A 19,577-nucleotide genomic window follows, 5' to 3' on the forward strand; every position below is an offset into this window, starting at 1 on the left:
TTATTTGTTTTAGTAGACAGAAACAAGGAATCTTAGGGAAGCTAGAGATTAGTTTAGGTAGCTAGGCAGTACAGTGGCCACATGGTATTTAGAAGACCTGAATTCAAATTCATTCTCAGGTGCTTGGTAAGTCTGTAACCCTGGGCAAGTCACATGACCTTTGTCTGCCTCAGTTTTCTTATCTGTGAAATGAGGATAATAACCCTTCTCTCCCAGGGTTGTGGTGAAGATAAAATAAGATTTGTAAAGAACTTTGCAGACCTTAAAACAGTACATTAATGATTTCTATTAATTAAAGTGGTTTTTTGAAAGCAAAAAGAAGCCAAGGTTTAGTCAGCAAAGTAAGTGATTTTTTTTAACTTATTCTCAGTCCTCTGGTAGCAGCTATTTGACTTACAGGCATAGTATTCAGGAAGTAATCCTTTAGAAAGCCTAATTTACAAATTCAATCCAATTAAGTGACAGACTAGTCACAAATAGTAAGAGGAATATTTTATGTAGCATACAAAGAGGATAATGAGTTAGGGCTGGAAATATTAAATAAGATTAAAGAAGCTACAAAATAAAAGTAGGTAGTGAAATTGGGAGACTTCAATCATTTCCATAGACTAGTGGAGTACCTCACTGGGAAGAAATGAAGACATATGAGTTTGGATTAGACCGATTAACCATCACTTCCAAAAACAGAGTTTTAGGGAAAGGAAAGGAAACATATTGGACTTAGATCTGAGAAGTTAACAAAGACCTTCCCTTTCTGACCTCACATAGTACTTTGTTTTTAAAACTCTTTGATGCACTTATTTAATATTGTGAATTATAGCTATCTGTATGTTTTTGTTCTTTGATCTTCTACTAGACTGAAAATCCTGTGAAGACGGGGATTGTGTCATACCAAAACTCTGATCAAGTTAAGCACCTAACACATGCCCTGCACACAGTAAGTGTTGAATAAATATTTGGTGAGTGGAATTGAACAGGAAATATTTATGGGAGAATTACCACTAAATAGGGATTATAATGTAATTAAGTTCATAAACTCCCAGTATATTATAGGGCTACTTAATTTTAGAAAACAGAACTTTGATTAATTTTGACATTAGGATTACAGCATTTAGATTTGGAAAAGCCCTTAGAATACATCTAGTCTACTCCTCTCATTTTTTTTTTTTTTTGGTGGGGCAATGGGGGTTAAGTGACTTGCCCAGGGTCACACAGCTAGTAAGTGTCAAGTGTCTGAGGCCGGATTTGAACTCAGGAACTCCTGAATCCAGGGCCGGTGCTTTATCCACTGCTCCACCTAGCTGCCCCACACTCCCCTCATTTTATAGTTAGATGCCACAGAGTAGGTGGCAATGCCTTAACTGTATATGTGTTGTAAAGGCCACTAGGACCTCTTCCATCCTTATCAAGGGGAGTGCTAACCTTCTCTCCTTTCATACAACACTCCCCTCATTTTATAGATGAGGATACTTTTCTAGCAGCAAAAGAATAGTAAAAATAGTAAATAAAACTCATGAACCTTGGAGACTATTAAAAAAAAAAGGCCTTATTGGAAGCCTTGGGATGGCAGAGAGGGAGAAGAAAACATATGCTAAGAATTAAGAGTACCAAAAGCTCAAAAATAAAAAATCAAAATATTGAATAGTTAACTAGTAATTTTTAAAAGGGTTTTTTAAAAAATAAAAACATTCCCCAAGTGAGAACAGATAATTCAATGGTACATGGCAGGCTAGATACAAATTAGAAAATAGATAAATGAAAAATTAATTTAAAGAGTCTGCACCTTGCAAGGACCTGCAAAGCCCATAATAAAGTGATCTTTACATGAAAATAATAGTGGCTCACATTCCAAAGAGCATCAAGGGGCTTCTTAGCTCACTCTTATGGTGTTGGAAAATCACTTGTCCTCCATGGAGATCATGGATTTAGAGTTGGAAGTGACTTTAGAAACTATCAAGTATTGTTTGCTTATTTTATAGATGAGAAAACTGAGGCACAGAGAGGTTAAGAGACTTGCCCAGAGTTAAGAGACTTGCCCAGATCCTGCTGCCTTCAAATCCAGCTCCCTGTCAATTACATCAGAGGTTCTCAAAGTGTGGTCTGAGGACCTATGGGCATCCCTGAGACCCTTTCAGAGACTCTGCAATGTCAAAGATATCTTAACTTTCAATATGCTAAATACTTATAGATGTAGCCCATATAAACAGTTCTTTGGGGGCTATTCAACAATTTTTGAGAGTGTAAAGAGTCCTGAGGCCAGAAAGATTGAGTTTGCATTGCCCAGCACACTAGGCCTGAAACACAAAAAGCAGAGAGAGAATTCTTTGCAGTCTTGAATGAAAGAAATGTTAAGGATGAGAAAGTCATCTTCGTTGTTTATAGGTTGGAGGTACTTGATTAAACAATGGCAAAAGCAGAGGATTCGAACACATTAGATGTGACCAAATCACAGAGACAGGACATGCTTGGGGCAAAATCTCAAAGCTTTTGAGTTTGATGTCATGAAGGATAATCAAGGCTTTCCACAAAATATCCTTTAGGACCAATGGCAAACATCATGGGTTTTGGAGCCCTTGGTATCTTTCAAGACTTAGCTCAAGCACCGCCTTCTGCATGAAAAAGTAAAACGTAGGATGCTTTCAGTGAAACAGGGAAAAGAATACTGGACTGAAGCCCAGCTCTGGAGTTTACTTTTATAATGCAGGCAAGTCTCATTACCCCTCAGAGACTCAATTCTCTCCCTTGTAGAATAGGGATAGTACTTAACCTTCATTGGAAAGTTATAAGGAATGCACTCTGCAAAACTTAACATGCTAGATAAATGTGAGTTATCAGGACATTTAATTTTCCTTTTACTTTCTTATACCTGGGTTCTGGGCAGCTAAAGAAAAGTTTCTCCTCTGCCCAAGAGGTGCATTTCTGAGATGGGAGTTATCCTCATGATAAGGGGAAGCAAAGTGGGAGGGGCTGGGGAGCATAAGGGAAGAAAGCAACAGCCCCTCCAAAAAGTGGCATGTCCTTCATTTCGTTTTGGTTTTTTTTGCGGGGCAATGAGGGTTAAGTGACTTGCCCAGGGTCACACAGCTAGTAAGTGTCAAGTGTCTGAGGCCAGATTTGAACTCAGGTCCTCCTGACTCCAGGGCAGGTGCTCTATCCACTGCGCCACCTAGCTGCTCCCATGTCCTTCATTTCAAAGTGCTCACTTCTTCTCTTTCTAACCTCTCAGTTTCTTATATTTCTGTGACCTATTTTCCACTTTGGACACCTCATTTTTTTTCTACTACTCTATTTCTGTCACCGAAGGTATTGAAAGTGTAGCACAGCGGGGGCAGCTAGATGGAGCAGTAGTTAAAGCGCTGGCCCTGGATTCAGGAGTACCTGAGTTCAAATCCGACCTCAGACACTTGACACTTAGCTGTGTGACCCTGGGCAAGTCACTTAACCCCCACTGCCTCACCAAAAAAAAAAAAAAAAAAAAAAGAGTACAGGTCCCAATGTCTGCAGTTCAGGTAGCTATTCCTAGGTGAAGAATGGTGCCTGGCAGAGGTAGCACAGGCATTGTGGGTAGGCTTACTTCAGGTGTGGATAGCTCAGGGAAGCAGATTTGTAACACACATACATGTATGTACAGTTGGATTGGACCAGACTACTTCCCATGGGGTTGGGCAAGTAAACATGCTCTGGCTCCTTACTAAAGAACATGGGAGATAAGCAGCTCTTGGTTGATGCTCATGTGCTCCAGTGATTGACTAGAGGCTGTGCCACAAGGTATTAGTGGCTGAGCCAAGAGGTTACCTTGAAAAAGCCTAGATGCCATCTCTCCTTACTCTTTATAGCCCAAAGAGTGGATGACTCTTCATCACTTACTCAGCAGTGCTCTTTGTCATGCTACTAGTCATGATGACACTTGAGGACCAACCAGGGGCTGTTGGTTGAGCAAGTTCTTTCTCAAGGGGTCAAAGAAGGCGGTCTAGCTCCATGGTTGGGGAGGGGTGTTCCAGTCTATCTCCTCCCCCACTATCCTACCCCACTCATTTAAACATCTTATTTAAACAACAATGCTATAATCACCTATTTTTATTCTATATTTATAAACCATAGAATATCACAGTTAGGATTAAAGGAAATAAAAAGTTCTTAGGACTAAGTTTGTGCCCTGTTAAGCTTCTACAGTATTTACTCCTTTATCTTTTTCATACCTATGGTAAGACTCTAGCTTCCTTCAAGTATTAACTAAAATCTCATTTTCTATAGGAAGCCTTTCCCAATCTCTCTTAAAGTTACTAATTCTCTTGATTATTTTCAATTTATTTGGTCCATTGCTTGTCTGTACATTTTGTTGTTCATTCATTTCTGATTGTGACCCCAGTCATTTGGGGTTTTCTTGGCAAAGATGCTGGAGTGGTTTGCCATTTCCATCTCTAGCTCATTTTAGAGATAAGGAAACTGAGGCAAACAGGGTTAAGTGACTTGCCCAGGGTCACACAGTTAGTAAGTGTCTGAGGCCAGATCTGAATTTAGGAAGATGAGCTTTCCTGACTCACTGTGCCACCTAGCTGCCACTATGTCTATACATAGTAATTTACATATCTCCCCTACTAGACTGTGAGCTCCTTGAGAGCTGAGACTATCTTTTGACTTTCTTTGTATCCCCATCACTTAATAAATGCTTGGTGATTAACTGGTCTATCTTAGTTCTTTTTCATAACTTCTGTCATCCTCTAGTCCATCTTGCCATTAGTTGCCATTCAGGATTACAGGCATGAATAAGTTATCTTAAAGTCTATCTATTCACACTAAGTATACTGACTCTGGGTCAGCCAGGTAACACAGGGTCTTGGAGCCAGAAAGACCCAAGTTCAAATCCGGCCTTAGACACTTACTAGCTAAGTGACCCAACCTTGTTTGCCTCAGTTTACTCATCTGTAAAATGAGCTAGAGTAAGAAAGGGCAAACCACTCCAGTATCTTTGCCAAGGAAACCCCAAATGGGGTCATGAAGAGTCTGACATGACGAACAACAACAAAAAGACTGACTCCATCTGCCATCTGGAGGGCCAAGAATCTAGTTTCTTCAAGTGTTTTTTAATTTCTTTTTAAAAGAGGTGCTTTCTGGCCCTGGATTCAGGAAGACCTGAGTTCAAATCTGACCTCAGACACCTGACACTTACTAGCTGTATGACCTTGGGCAAGTCACTTAACCTTCATTGCCCCCCCCCCCAAATAAAAAAATAAAAGAGGTGCTTTACCGTAGTCCTTGTTAGAAAAATAAATAATTTCTCTCTCTTAACTAAAGTTAGTTTCTTAGAGGGACCAGTTCCTTACTAATTCTTTATTTGTATACATACATATTTATTTATTATTTATTCTTTCTTACTATGATGCCTAACCAAAATTAAACAACTCAATATAAACCCTGAAATCACCCAGGATAAATAAAAAACAATATCATTTTCTACTCCAAACTCCCTTCTTTGGGCCAGCCAGGCCTGTGATTTCATTGATCTAATGTAGTTGGTGATTACATAGTTTAATGAATTCCAAGTGAGGAAAATTCCTGCTACCAAAGCTGACTGGCAAAACTTTGACAATTTAGTTTTAGAGAATTGCTTAAGGCAATGGGAGATTAGTCAATTGCCCAGGATCACACAGCCAGTGGGTGAGGCTTGAATGCAGATCTTGTTCCTGACTCTATCCACTGCACCATGCTACCTCTCCCACAGCCACAGCCCACTTGACAGGTCCAAAAGAGAAAGAGAGTCAGAAACTGGCCAAGAGAGAAGAAATGGACTCTATTCTTCTGCCTGATCTTATCTCTTGTTTTGTTTGGTTTGGTGGGGCAATTGGGGTTAAGTGACTTGCCCAGGGTCACACAGCTAGTAAGTGTTAAGTGTCTGAGGCCGGATTTAAACTCAGGTCCTCCTGAATCCAGGGCTGGTGCTTTATCCACTGCGCCATCTAGCTGCCCCTGATCTTATCTCTTGTAGCACTTATTCATGGCTGGTTTAGCTATGAGCTGGGAATTAGATATTCCCCTTTAAGGAGAAAGCATTGTTTCTCTTTCCCTTCAATAGGTAAATAAGTTGCCAGGGGGTAGGGGAAAGGAGTGTGAGACGGGGAATTTTACTAGTGATCCATAGGGACTTGGATTTGATCTTGCATTTTAGCACAGGCTGTTCCTCCCAAGCTGAATCTCTGAGTTTCCTTTGTCTTCTACCTTATGCTCCTGCCCATCAATCTCTCCCAATTCCACAAGTTTCAGATCTCACCCATTTAAATCCCACACAAGAAAACACAGAGTTAATAGCTCTGACATTTGAGCTGGAAAACCTGGTTCAAATCCCAACTTTTCTACTTAATAGGGATAGAATTGCAAGTGAGTCATTTGAGCATCTGAATCCCTGCAACCCTGAAGGTTAAGTGACTTGTTCAGGATTGAGGGGTCAGCAAGTGTCAGAAGAAGGCCCTGAATGTTAGGGATCCTGACTGTGAAGCTGTCTTTATCCACTCCATCATCCTGCCTCTCATAATTAATTCAATATAACATAAGAGGATCGGAGGATGGGGGCAGCTAGGTGGCACAGTGGATAAAGCACTGGCCCTGGATTCAGGAATAACTGAGTTCAAATCCGGCCTCAGACACTTGACACTTACTAGCTGTGTGACCCTGGGCAAGTCACTTAACCCCAATTGCCTCACTAAAAAAAAAAAAAAAAGAGCTAAGAGAAAATCTATACAACACTGTTTGAATACAATTCTTCTGTACATCCAATTATTCCCAATATTTAAGGATTCCTGACACCAAAGGTTCATGCTAAATTACTTATCAGGTGATTCCTACTTGTCATGTAACTGAGTCATGGGTTATAATTGTAATGTTGTCAGTACTGGACAACCATAAGCCCTTACTTGGTAACACACAGTTACTTTTTAGCTGGGCCTTGGCTGCTCCCCTTTGAGATCTGTCTGCTCTGGGATGTGGAAAAGCTAAGTGGCATTGATCAAACTCAGAATTCTAAACTATACTTTAGACCAGCAGTAGAGAAGCAAAATAATGGAAACCCAGTATATTGTTTATATCTTTCTGTAGATAAAAAAGTTCCATAGAATGTTAGAGTGGGGAGGGGCTTTAGAGATTTTCTACTTGAAGTCTCTCCTTTTACATAAGGGGAAATTGAGGTTTAGAAGTGAAGTGACTTGCTCAAGGTCTAAGAGCATTACCCAAGTCTCCTGAGCCTGCCCAGCCCCCTCAGCCGTAGATTCTTTCCATCACCCTAGTTCATTTTAAAGTAAGCTTACGTTCTTTTTCTCTCTTTTGTCCTCTCTGTGACCCTGTCTCCCCTCTAATATCTAAATTGACAAGACAAGAAGCAGTATGTAGATCCATGTTCCACAACCCATTCAGACAGATAATTACAAGGCATATCTTCAGCTTCGTATCAATTCTATTAAGTTATCATCATATTCTTTAATCTGGCAAATAGGCTTCCTTCTTTGCCAGGGTTGGGGATGATAGGGAGAGGGAGATTTCTTTTATGATTATAAACATATCCTTTTCACTCTCTCTTGGTGTAAGTTTTCTGTCCTAAATTACAAATGACTCCCCTGTGTTATATACTGCCACGTGAAGTCTATTTCATTTTATTTTTGTACACTCTATTGTGTTTAATAAAAAACTTCTTGTGAGCCAGAATTAGGAAGTGGCTGTTTATAGCTGTGTTTTATGGAAATCACAGTTAAGGATTAGAAACAGAAGTAAAATTGGTCACATCTGTATCAAGTAACACAAGCCAAAAAAATGGAGGCAAGCCTTTAGGATAACTTTTTTTTTTCATTTTAATGCATGTTAATTTTAAAATAAATTTTATTTAATTTTAATTTCATCTTTCTTTTCCATGTCCTTAATTAGTACCTACCCACCTTGGCTACACCAAAAAGTAGTGAGCTTTGTTTTTGTTTCTAGTTGTGGAACATCTTTGGAATGAATTTCAGTAAATTGATCTATACATTACTTTAATTATATATTTCTACTCTAGAGCTAAGATATGGAATATGAGCTTAAATCAGAGGCATTGAGTTATAGTGTTAGAAGGGATCTTAGAGTTCAAGCAGCCAAACCCCTACCCACAGCATGAATCTGCTCTATACAGATGAGCTCATCTTTATTGGAAATATAACTTTAACCCAGCAACTTTTAAAAATACATTAAGTACTGATAACTCTTTTCTGACCTGTCCTAATAAAAGCCTTGTCATAATGAGTCCAAGAATGCAGAGTATTTATATAGGCCACATACTCAGGGTTTCCTGGGGAAGTCATTTAGTCATGCTTCTTCCCTTTAAAAAACAAATAAAGTTTTATGTTTCCCTATTGCCAAATGGTTACTTCTTTCTCCTCTTCCCTACCCTCTGCCAAACTTAGCTCCTTCCCAGGAACATCCACTGGTGATTATCAATCCCTGTTTCCACTAGCTTAACCATTTTTTTTTCCTGCACCAATGGGCATCTAACGAAGCACAGTTAGATACACTGGCACCATCTAGATCAAAGCATAAACTGTGGGTTGCATCCCTATATGGGGTTACATAACTGAATGTGGGGGTCATGGAGAATTTGGTAACAGTAAAAAGTTATATATATCCACATACTCACAGTCAAGTAAAAATTTCTGGGGTGAAATGGGGTCTTAAGTAGAAAAAGTTTAAGAAGCCCTGACCTAGATGACGCCTGTGCTGATAAAGTTAGTAGGTTAATATGAGCAAAGTTTTCAGTTTGATCTCAGTAATAATCAATTTTTAACAGATATAAATATTTTCCATAGCCACAGATGTATTCTTATCCCATGTCAGTTATCTTTTAAATCAAGGCATTTAGAATTGGGTGAAAAAGTGTGGGTACCTTGTCACTGCTCCTGGACAAATTTGAATCATCATGACGTTGATAATGGGTCACTGGCATCTAAGTTTATAGAAACTATAATAAAAATTATGTCTTTAGTTACCTGCATATGCAGGGCTGCCCATTTGAAAGAGGTTTTTCTTCCTTGTCTCCTAGAAGCCTCCACTAAATATACCTCATGGTAGTGTGAAGGTGGCAACAGAACCTCAAAAGTTAGACCAGCAAAGAAAGGCTTCACATATAGCCTTGGTCAAAGAACAAGTCTGCTGTTCAAAGCCTGGCCTATGTAATTATGAAGGGGACTCATCACTAGTTAGCTGGCATATAGCTGATGAATTCTTTGACCATGGCGACCATCCTGCCCACTTGGCGCTCTAGACAAGAGATAGATAGCATTTCTGCTGAAGGAGACTCCCTTTTGGGAAAATCTAATTATATTTCATTTTCATATGGAATTCTTCATTGATGTGGAACAAAAGTAGGTAATATAGAATAAGTTAGTTGGGTTTTCACTTGAGGCATTTAGGGGAGGTAGCATTTAATAAAAGAAAAACTCGTGAACCAACTAAATCCAATCACAACAAGCCCTTTCTATATCCCACAGTGAGGTGGATTTGAAGTGAGTTGTAGGAAGTCATAGCTCAATATATACCCATATTCTCTGTACTGTAAGTGCCTAAACTTTGAGAATTGATTTACTTTTGAATAGAGCAGATTTTCCACACTGGTTGACTGGGAAGTCCGAAAAGGTTGATTGCAGACCTTTACCTTTACCTAGTAGCTCTGTAATAGCTCTGTATCATACTATCATTTTAATCCTTAAATTGTACCGGTGTGGTAAATCCTTTCAGCTCACCATGGGAAATTCCAATGAGGAATAAAGATGGGGGTGAAAGGATTATTGACAGCTCCTGGCCAGGTGCCTAGAAAACAAGCCTGGCCCTCTACCCCATTCTCCTTGCTCATGGATTGTCAGCACTCTGCCCAATGAGTCATGAGCATTCAGCTGAACACCACAATCATTTAGAGACCCTGATACAGAATAGGAGTTCAGTGCTTTACTCCCCTTATGAAACTATTTTAAGGGCCACTTATTCAGGCTAATATACAATAACCAGATGACCAACCCCTTCCAGGTTACCCCTTTTTCCTTCCTCCCTTCCCCAAAAGCATAGGCTTAGTAGAGACAAACAGTACATACAAAATCTGGGTCCATGGGGAAATATGGAGTATTTTTCCTTAAGGCTTATCTACCAAACGTAGTCATTAAAAGTGGTGATATATAGCAGGAGAAGGAGGAAGGATGGGTTACTGAAGACAACAGTTACATTTGTAGATGGCTGTGTACTTGGCAAAGTGCTTCCACAAACCTTGTTTTATTAAGAGGGAGAAACAAATGTGGGTGGTGACAAAGGACATTTTGCAGCTTGAATAGAATTTTATGGATGTGCTAATTAAAGAAATATTTTCAAGGCTGCAATGTGCACTGACTATAAGTTCCCAGCCTGCTTTTAAAGATGAGACACCTACCTGAGTGAACAAGCTAGGATCTTTTTTTTTTAATGCAATGAATTATAAGGAATATATTACTCAGTCTATTAGCAGGGTATTGTTTTTTCCTCAGTGCCTTATATTAACTTTTACTTGTCATGCTTAATAGGTAACTTATAGTGAGCTATCTTATTTTTGGTAACTTGGAATATGAAGTGTAATTCATATATACAATATATCAGTTACAGGCTAAAATATTCAGGTAGAAAACAAAAACTTCAACTAATCAGCCCAATGCATGTGCTGTCTACTCAAATCAAAATGTATAGAGATTAGGTTATTTGGAAAGACCCATATTTCTGTATGCATTCTGTAAGCCTACTCAAGGAGTTAAAGAAATTTCATTCAAGATATGACATATCTTCTTTTGTAGGTGTGGAGCTGCATACTATAGTCGTTGCCCAAACTGTCTGTTGTTAAATGAGGATTGCTAGATCACCATATTCATTGATAGGACATTGTAATTTCTGAGCAGCTAGGTGGCACAGGGAGCAGAGTGCTGGACTTGGAGTCAGGAAGACTCATCTCCCTGAGTTCAAATCCAGCCTCAAGTACTTACTGGATGTGTAACTCTGGGCAAATCACTTAACCCTGTTTGCCTCAGTTCCTCATTTCTAAAATGTAAAATGAGCTGGAGAAGGAAATGGCAAACCACTCTAGTATCTTTGCCAAGAAAACCCCAAATGATGTCACATAGAGTCAGACATGACTAAAACAACCGAACAATGTTATTTCCAGCAAGTCAGTAGTTTTTATTCCCTAACTGGCTAATGTGAACACTACCTGGCTAATATTTTCAAATGTATCTTCCTTTTTTCCAGCTCTGATCATTTTGGGTTCTTAGATAGCCATTTGGGTTAATGTTCATTGGCTACTGCCCACATTATCCAGACCCAAACTAACTGAAACAAAGCTAAAGAACAAGAATCACTAAATTTGTGTCTAGGATGGGAATGACAAATGAATGGTTTAAACCATAATAGCTATGTGGCTCCCACCGAATGTGTAAGGCAGCATAAAAGCATTTCGTGAGCTACAGATCTGTATGGTCTTACCTAATGATGAAAAAAAATGCCACAGATTAAAGGAACAAGCTAGATGTTAGTGGTACCTTTGTGACAGACAGTTCCTTGGACTTAGACTCAAAGAGGTGCTCCAGTTTGGAAGTATCCACTTTAATGGGTTCCAGTTTCGACCACAGGAATTCTCTGCAGCGTTTGTTTTTACACTGCCACTCAAATGGCCGCACCTCGTTCCAAAAGAGACGGATGGTTTTCTTCTTCTTTGTGAATGCTGGCTGACCCCTAGGAACCTGGGGCCACCCTAAACCCTGAGGAGTGCCAAACACTGGGGGAGGAGCCAATAAATTAGCAGGGGCTGGAGTTGGAGATGAGCAATCAAAAAGAGGGGGAGGGGGAGGGGGAGGCAAACACAAAAAGGAAGGTGGAGGTGGGGGAGGAGGAATGAGCGAGTCCCTAGGACCCCAATCCATGTCCAAAACATCTATATCATCCTCGTCTCCCAAGTCTGTAAAGTCCATCTCTTTGATTTTCAGCTCCCTAGGATTTGCCATGAGTTGATCCCAAATGTAGTCCGACTCTTTCTTTGGTTGTGCTTGTGTCTTTTCAGAGACCTGTTCACCAATTCCAGTCTCTGATGAGGCCGTGCCTTTTGTGAGCTCACCACTGCTGAACTTCTCAGCAAAGGCTTTCACGCTGCCCTGGTTATCCAAATTTTCAATCTCCATCTTTCTGACGTTCTCATCTTTAGCCTGTGTGTTGGCCTGGAGAACAGAGATCCTACTGGCTACACAGGTGATGGACTCCTCGCCTTCTTCTGTCCTCTTCCTCTCCTCCACCTTTTCTGGCTCTTTCTCCTCTTCATCCTTAGGTTTCTTATTATGGGCATACAACATGTCCAGCATAAACCGCTTGTTGTTGAGAATGTTGCTACACTGCTCATTTACACCAGCATCCTGAATGGTCTGTGACCATAGACCTGAAATTACACAAGCATAATTAATGAAAAAGCAGCAGAGGGGATCCCAATCAACAAGAGCAGGTAGTGACGGACATGAATGAGGCTGACAGTGTTTTGGCAGGGCACACATTTGGTATCAACACCTGTATTTATGTCCTGTCTTAGAGGCATGATACTTCCAGATACCTGCTTCTAGATAACTATTTCTCTACTAGGTAGGTGGTAGAAATCTCCCCGTTGTCCCCCAGCATCCTACATCCTGATCCCTCTACCAGCCACACACTCATGAAGACTCCAGTTCTGAGGACCTTTGTCTCTAAAGAAGGTGGTTCCTCATTTTTTTTTAATGGCCATGACTGGTGGATCCCTGCTTTGAGTCTCCTATGACCCTTTTTTAATGATAACACACATTCTATTTCTTTTCTTCCATTATCTATATTGAATAAACCTCAGAGTTTGGAGATTTTTAAAGTTATGATCAGAGTCTCTTGCGTTGACTCTGTAGGGATAGTGCCCTTGTGTATTACCAGTGAATCAAGGGCTCTCTGGGTAGTTTCTGTGGGGGTACTTCTTCTTTCTTAGTAGAGTAGGGAAATCATGGGTGGCTCTAGACATTTCCACTTTGTCACCAGCATGCAAAGACCACAACTGAAGGACCTTATCTTATTGTTCTTCGATTCAAACTTATGAAGCATTTCATTTGAAAAGTCATACTCTAACCCAACCAAGAAGAATGAAGGTCTTCAGTGTTGATACATTTTCTAAAGTGTACTTTTGCTATTCTATGTTCTGGGACCCCTGTTCAGTTTTACAAACTATAAACTTAAGAAACAAATATTATTAAGAGATAAGAAGCTTATTTGAAATGGCACAGGAACTAAATCAAAATGAACCTTTTCCTGGCTCTGAACAGCTCTCTTGTTTTTCTATTACGTTGGCAATGTTTTGATTTTCTTACGTGGGTAAGAAGGACTATTGTTCAATATTTTAAACTCTTGCTTTCTCTGCTTACTTTTCTAACCACTTTTATGACCACTGCCATAAAATTTATATTATATAAAACCCCAAAGAAGAACCAATGTGAATGTAAGAGCAAAATAAGAAATCAAAAAAAAAAATCCAAGGATGAATTTCTTTCAAATCTTATCATTTCTTGCCCTTTAAATTGATATGGAATCTTTGGAAACGTAAACCTGGGAAGGTCATCCAAATTTTCTTTGAGTTCTTCTTTTGGGTTTAGAATCAATCACATGGGAGTGTGTCTGTAGGCATTGAATGGTGGGACTGCCATAGCTGATGATTCCAATTCACCCCAGCTTATTTGGATAAGCAGCAAGACTTCTTGAAGCCCTGTAATGATGGACTGCAGCTAAGCAGGAGACATCTGATTATGCCATAAAAGTATAGACAGAGCCACAGCTTGTGAGTAATTAGGAGCATTTGTCGATCTCCTGTTCTTGCTAAGAAAGCATTCGCTTGTGATTGATAGTTGAGATCCCACTCTGGGAAAGTTATCCTTATTTGGAAGAATGTTGGATAATATCAGCCGCATGAGTTCATTGGCTTACTTTACTAATCCAACTAGTTGATGTATTTCAAGGATTGCTAAACAGGGTAATGATGACTAACTGTTAAAGCATAATAAACAAAACATGATGCCGGCAACATGAAGAAGGTTTGGCTCCAGAGGTACCATGCAACTCTGTGCACAGTATCTGAGCAAGCAGTAGGGGAAACCCTACCTAACTTGTCTTGGAATAAAATCCAGCCTAGTGTTAGTATGGTCTTGTACCTTGCACTCATTCTATTGCAGACTACTCTAACACCAATAATATAAGAATTGGAATTAAAATACACTGAACATCCCCAAGATGCAGACATATCACACATTTCTCCTTTGTCCCACTCTGTCAAGGCTGCCAAGAACATGGGCAAGAAATCCCAATACTACCTTCTGACCAGGCAAATAATAGGTGAAGATGGAAATCTTTCATAGTTGGCCTGATTGTTAATCGATATCATTTAGGAAGGCTTTATCCAGGAAGTTCTGGAACTAAAGAGCTGCTGCCACAGGAGTCTGCTGAGCAATCCTCATGAGAGGATTTTTGAGGCCACCAGGCTCCAAGAATCCAGCTTTAATGAATTTCTGTATCTTCTGGCTGAGGCCCGTCTTTAATGTTTCAAGGATCTGTGATTTCACCAGCAGGGACACTCTCTCATCAGTACAAATAGAAGTCCTTCTTTTAGGGCATTAGGAGACAGTGCTTGTGTTTGGGGGGACACAGCAGAACTACCGGCCATTTATCTGGAGATAAGCCTCTCTCTAGGCTCCATGAAAATGTTTCTTGGAGCTCAAGCATTCAATTTGCTGCTCAATCCACACTGAGGGCAAATTAGCCTAAAATATACAATTTAATCAGCTGATCACATGGCATGTGACCCCAAATGTGTTTACTTTCAAAGAGTGATAATAGGCAGCTTTTTAAAAGGCCCCAGGAATTTAACATCCTTTAAATGCTAAAGGGAGAGCAAAGAGTTCTGTTTATGACTTAATCAAGGACACCATGCTCACTATGATAGGCAGTTTTTACAAGATTTGCAAATTGTTTCTAACAAACTTTGAAATTTGAATGTGACATAGTCTTGTAAATCCTGGGGTAAAAACTTCAATATATTAAAAGATCAAACCCATACTTTCAGTGTTCTATTTTTCTTTTTGTGCAAAAATTCTTCTCGCAGCAGTGGGAAGAGTTAGATTATGTACGGTCCCCAAAGGGAGTAATTCCAAAATTAAAACAATGTAGTCCAAATGAGGGAAACGACCTCAATCAAATCATAGGAAATTAAGCACACAATAGAATATAAAGAGTAGGAGGCTTGCATCAGAAGATCCTGGGTTTGTTTCTGCCTCTTCTACTTACAATATAGATGACCCTGGGCAACCTCAGTTTCCTCATATGTAAAATGGGAACAGTAATGCTCGTGCTATCTTTTCCCCAAGATTTTTTTAGAGGAGCAAACAAGGTTCCATTTGCACTTTATAATACAACAGCACCATATCGAGTTATGATAGAATGTTGCTTTTCCCATGGGCACGTTGGCCACAATGGTTCAGCAATGTGACTCAAAGGCTGCAGTGGGTTACGGGGTCTCGTCCTTGTGGGGACCCCATGCACTGATTCAGACCATGGGTCATGGGGCCTGCTTAGCCTGTGCGAATTCTCCATGTACTCCCACAAATGCATCAAGGGAGTGCACCCAAAGTCTCAGGGCCGTTCTTGCTTTCCCTTGACCTTGGAAGGATACCAGCTTGTCTCTCACTCTAGATGACTGATTTTTGGGGGGGGGGGCGGGGAGGGAGAACTAGACCTGTGACTTCATTGGTATAGGCACTAGCAATTTGGAAACTCCCTCTACCAATGTGGATTGGCCCCTGCTCTGTGTAGTGGCTGGTACATCATTTCCCCACTGAGGGTTGGAGCTGATGACCTAAAATGCTACCTTTCAGCAACTAATAGTCTGAGGGAGTTTCCTTGGGCACAGAGAGGATAAGAAACTTGTTGTGGGTTACAAAGCCAGGATGTGACAGAGGCAGGATTAGAATCCAGAGCTTCCTCAATACAAACCAAAAGTCTGTCCTCTATGTAATGCTGCCTCTCAATTGTTTGTTACCCTAGGGAAAAGACAAATTAAGGATTTTGAGGAAAATTTTAAATTTCACAATACAGTGTAACCAAACCCAGGCCAGCATTGTGTTCTGATGTTTTTAATACTTTCCATCCACCAATCAGCATTTACTAAGTGCTTACTATGTGCCAGCCACTACACAAGGTACTAGGGATACAAAGACAAACATTAAACCATAAAACCCTGAATTTGCTGGTAACAAACAACTGGTTACATAGCTCTTAACTTAATGTAACTTGGAAAGAAAAATTTCTTATTGTCTTAAAAAGAGAGGGAAGGTAGCATAAAAATAGCTTCTTTTACAAGATCAGATTTTTTTTTTTTGGCAGGGCAATGAGGGTTAAGTGACTGACCCAAGGTAGCTAATAAGTGTCAACTGTCTGGACTAGATTTGAACTCAGATCCTCCTGAATTCAGGGCTGGTGCTTTATCCACTGCGCCACCTAGTTACCCCCTACAATATCAGATTTTAAAGATTATATAAAAATAACAAACCAGCTTGGTGAATTATACCTCCCTCCCTTCCTCCTTCTTTCCTTACCCCTCTTTCTCTTTTTACTTTTTCTTTATTGCTATCTTTTCTTCCTTCCTTCCTTCCTTCCTTCTTCCTCCTTTTCTTTCTTCCGTTTTCTAAATTCAAATTTATGGTTTTCCTGCATATAGGAAATTCCCAGTGAAGAAGCCCTTTCTGATAGACCTGATAGAGGTACTAGGTAGTTACGTGACTTGGTCAGGATCACATTATGTGTAAAAAAAAGATGAGACTTGAATTCGGTCCAGTTTTTACTTTAAGGGCATATCCATAATGCAAAACTATCTTTGGGAAGAAAAGCCAGAATTTTAAAGATTATAGTAAAATTGACAACTAAGTTGATGAATTATAATGCTTATTTTTCAAGGAAAACCACCCAATTCTTTCATTATGAACATATTTAATAGAATTTCTGAATCCTACTCTATGGTAAAGTCTACTGCCATAGACTGCAAAAGGAAAGGAGCTAGAGTTCACTTGGGCCTCTCTACACCACCGTAGCCCCAACATGGTGCAATGGATAGGGTACTGGACTTGGAGTCAGGAAAGCCCAAGTTCAAATACGGCCTCAGATGTTTATTAGCTGTGTGACCCTATGCATTTGACCTCTCTATGTCTCAGTTTCCCCACTGAGGGTTGAAGCTGATGACCTTTAATGCTCCTTTTCAGCTTTAAGTTTATGATTCCTCAAGGGGGACTCTGTATTATACAATGTAAGTCCAGTGGTTCACTTCTCTCTCCCACCCCCTATTTTCCATAGAATTTGTTTGCACAGTTGAATAAAGGACTTTACCAGCTTCATTATCACTGGTTAACTTGCTCTCTTTCTCTTCTCTCTCTAAAGTGCTGCTTGTGGAGGAAATGCTGGAGGCTGAGCAGTTGTCTTTTTCATTCACTTCTTCATTTTGCCTTTCCTTCTCACTGAGTATTGCACTTTCTTCTGGTCCTTGGGTCCCCTCACTTTTTGGTCGCCCTTGCCGACATAACGCTTCCTGATGTGGTACATCCACCCTCTGCTCCACTCCGGCCTCAGCTTTGTGGCCTTCTGTTTCCACTCTTTCTGTCTCAGTCTCTGCTTCAGGGTCAGGGTCTCTTGTACTCACTGGTGGAGACAACAATGGAGAAAATATTCACTTAACAGTCATTTCTCGAAGGTGTCAAGTGAGAGTTGAAAACTTATGGGAGTGGGATCGTTCCCCCCTCTCTCCATTCTTTTTTTCTCCTAAGGAAGGAAAAATATCCACGGCAAAAGTATAGCCTCACAAGGAAGATTCTGATAGATGCTGGATGGAATCGAGAGCTACCTGAACAAGTCCATCATCCTTTCTTTCAATTGACTCCACACTGGGACCCTCTCCATGTTTTCAAAACATATTTAGAGGTTTGGCTCTGGGGTTCTCAAAACCATTTATAAGACTATCAAAAATGGAGGCCGGATGCTTATCTTCTAGTAAAACTGGGATCTCCACATCTGGCCTGATTTCCTGGGTTACATAAAAACGAAATATGCTACATCATGCCTGTCCACCCTGGGGGGATTTATCATGTGGATCTGCTCAGCTTTCTGTGCCTCCTAATCAAGTTCAAAGAATTGGGGAAAAAATCCGATTCAATCCCTGTCCATGCACCCAGGTATAAAGCCAGAAGATGATAGGGTCCATGATTAGAAGGGACAGGGACAAACTGTCCCCAAACCTTCCATGTGCAGAGTCGGTATATGAAGGATATGCGGTTTTTTCAACTGACATAGTCACAAGGACATGCACACAGCGGAAGTGAGACTCTCATAAGGGTACGTGGAAGTCACCAGTAGGCTCTATACTGGGGGATGGGATGGATATGTCTCCCTAACAAAATGTGAGTTGCTTTAAGTCAAAATCTGTTCCCCTTTTGCCTTTGTATCCCCAGTACCTGGCACATAGTAGGCACTTTAAAAATGCTTTTTGATTAGTTGAGTTCCTGTTCAGTAAGCTCTGTCAGAACCTCTCCACTGCTAATGGCAGGTAGAGTTTTGCTTTTAGATTCTGAATGACTTGAGAGAAATTATCTTTTTTCAAGGCATACTTAACAGATGCTCATAAGCTCTCCAAACTGTCCCTTGCTAGAAAGGCTAAATGTATGTACCTTGGTGGGGAATACCAGCCTGTACACCACTCCTTGAACAGTTTCTAAATGTGACCTGCTTCCCCACTGGGGAATTCCTCAGGACTCTACTGAGGATCATGGGGTAAGGTACTGTTTCCCCACTCCTCTCTCCCTTTATTGCTGGCTTTGGAAGGCTTAAAGAGTTGGTGCTTTGTTAAGATGTTCAGTGTGTGAATTTGATTTTGGAAGCTTTAGTTGAGTAATGTAGGGGCCATGCACAGAGTGTGGCATTCAGCATGGAGATAGGTAGTCAAAGGTATTCTACTGTATTGTCATCATTACAAAACTCATCTTAAGAGTCTGAAGATCTGGGTTTAACTCCCAGCTGTTATTCAGTAGTGGTATGACCACCTGCAAGTCAGGAGAGACCCAAATAGTCTGCAACATGCTTCTTACTTGTGTTTGTGCTATGCAATTTTTGCCTCCCAAAGAGAGAAATGAGTTAATAGGAAGAGAGACTGAAAGACAGGTGAAGAGAAAGCAGGAGTATGCCTTTCAGTCTAATTCCCTTTGGTACTCAAAAGGCTTTTTTCCATGGTGATTGGTGATCCCTTTGGAAATCCGAAAGCAGTACTTAGCAAAGAGATACAAGGCCTGTTAATTTTGTAAGCGGGGCCATGCCGGAGCGTAGAAAAATGGCTGTGTCAGACATTTGGTTGACAGAAAGCACATGTTTTTACACACATTTCCGTCTTAATAGCCACATCAAAACTGAAGTGTGTTTCCAACAGCCTGGCATATGGCATCCATTTCACTTTTAATTGGCTGGCATATGGTGGGAATGGT

General features: G+C 40.3%; 1 protein-coding gene and 1 non-coding gene across 6 annotated transcripts in view; both read right to left on the reverse strand.

Moving 5' to 3' along the window:
* Window positions 1-19,577, reverse strand: part of FHOD3 (formin homology 2 domain containing 3) — a 712,282-nt gene that overhangs the window by 72,528 nt on the left and 620,177 nt on the right. For 4 of the 5 annotated variants that reach the window (XM_043977896.1, XM_043977897.1, XM_043977899.1 and 1 more), the window contains 2 exons: window positions 17,440-17,748; window positions 11,559-12,445 (listed from right to left, as the gene is read on the reverse strand). In XM_043977896.1, coding sequence (XP_043833831.1) covers window positions 11,559-12,445; window positions 17,440-17,748 — 1,196 coding nt within the window. The remainder of the gene's footprint in view (window positions 1-11,558; window positions 12,446-17,439; window positions 17,749-19,577) is intronic. The other variant, XM_043977898.1, reaches the window with a different exon arrangement.
* Window positions 1,317-1,444, reverse strand: LOC122737811. The gene has a single exon (XR_006354583.1). It is a non-coding gene; the product is annotated as a U6atac minor spliceosomal RNA (small nuclear RNA).

Source organism: Dromiciops gliroides, chromosome 1 (genome assembly GCF_019393635.1).
Source record: "Dromiciops gliroides isolate mDroGli1 chromosome 1, mDroGli1.pri, whole genome shotgun sequence".
NCBI lineage: Eukaryota > Metazoa > Chordata > Mammalia > Microbiotheria > Microbiotheriidae > Dromiciops > Dromiciops gliroides.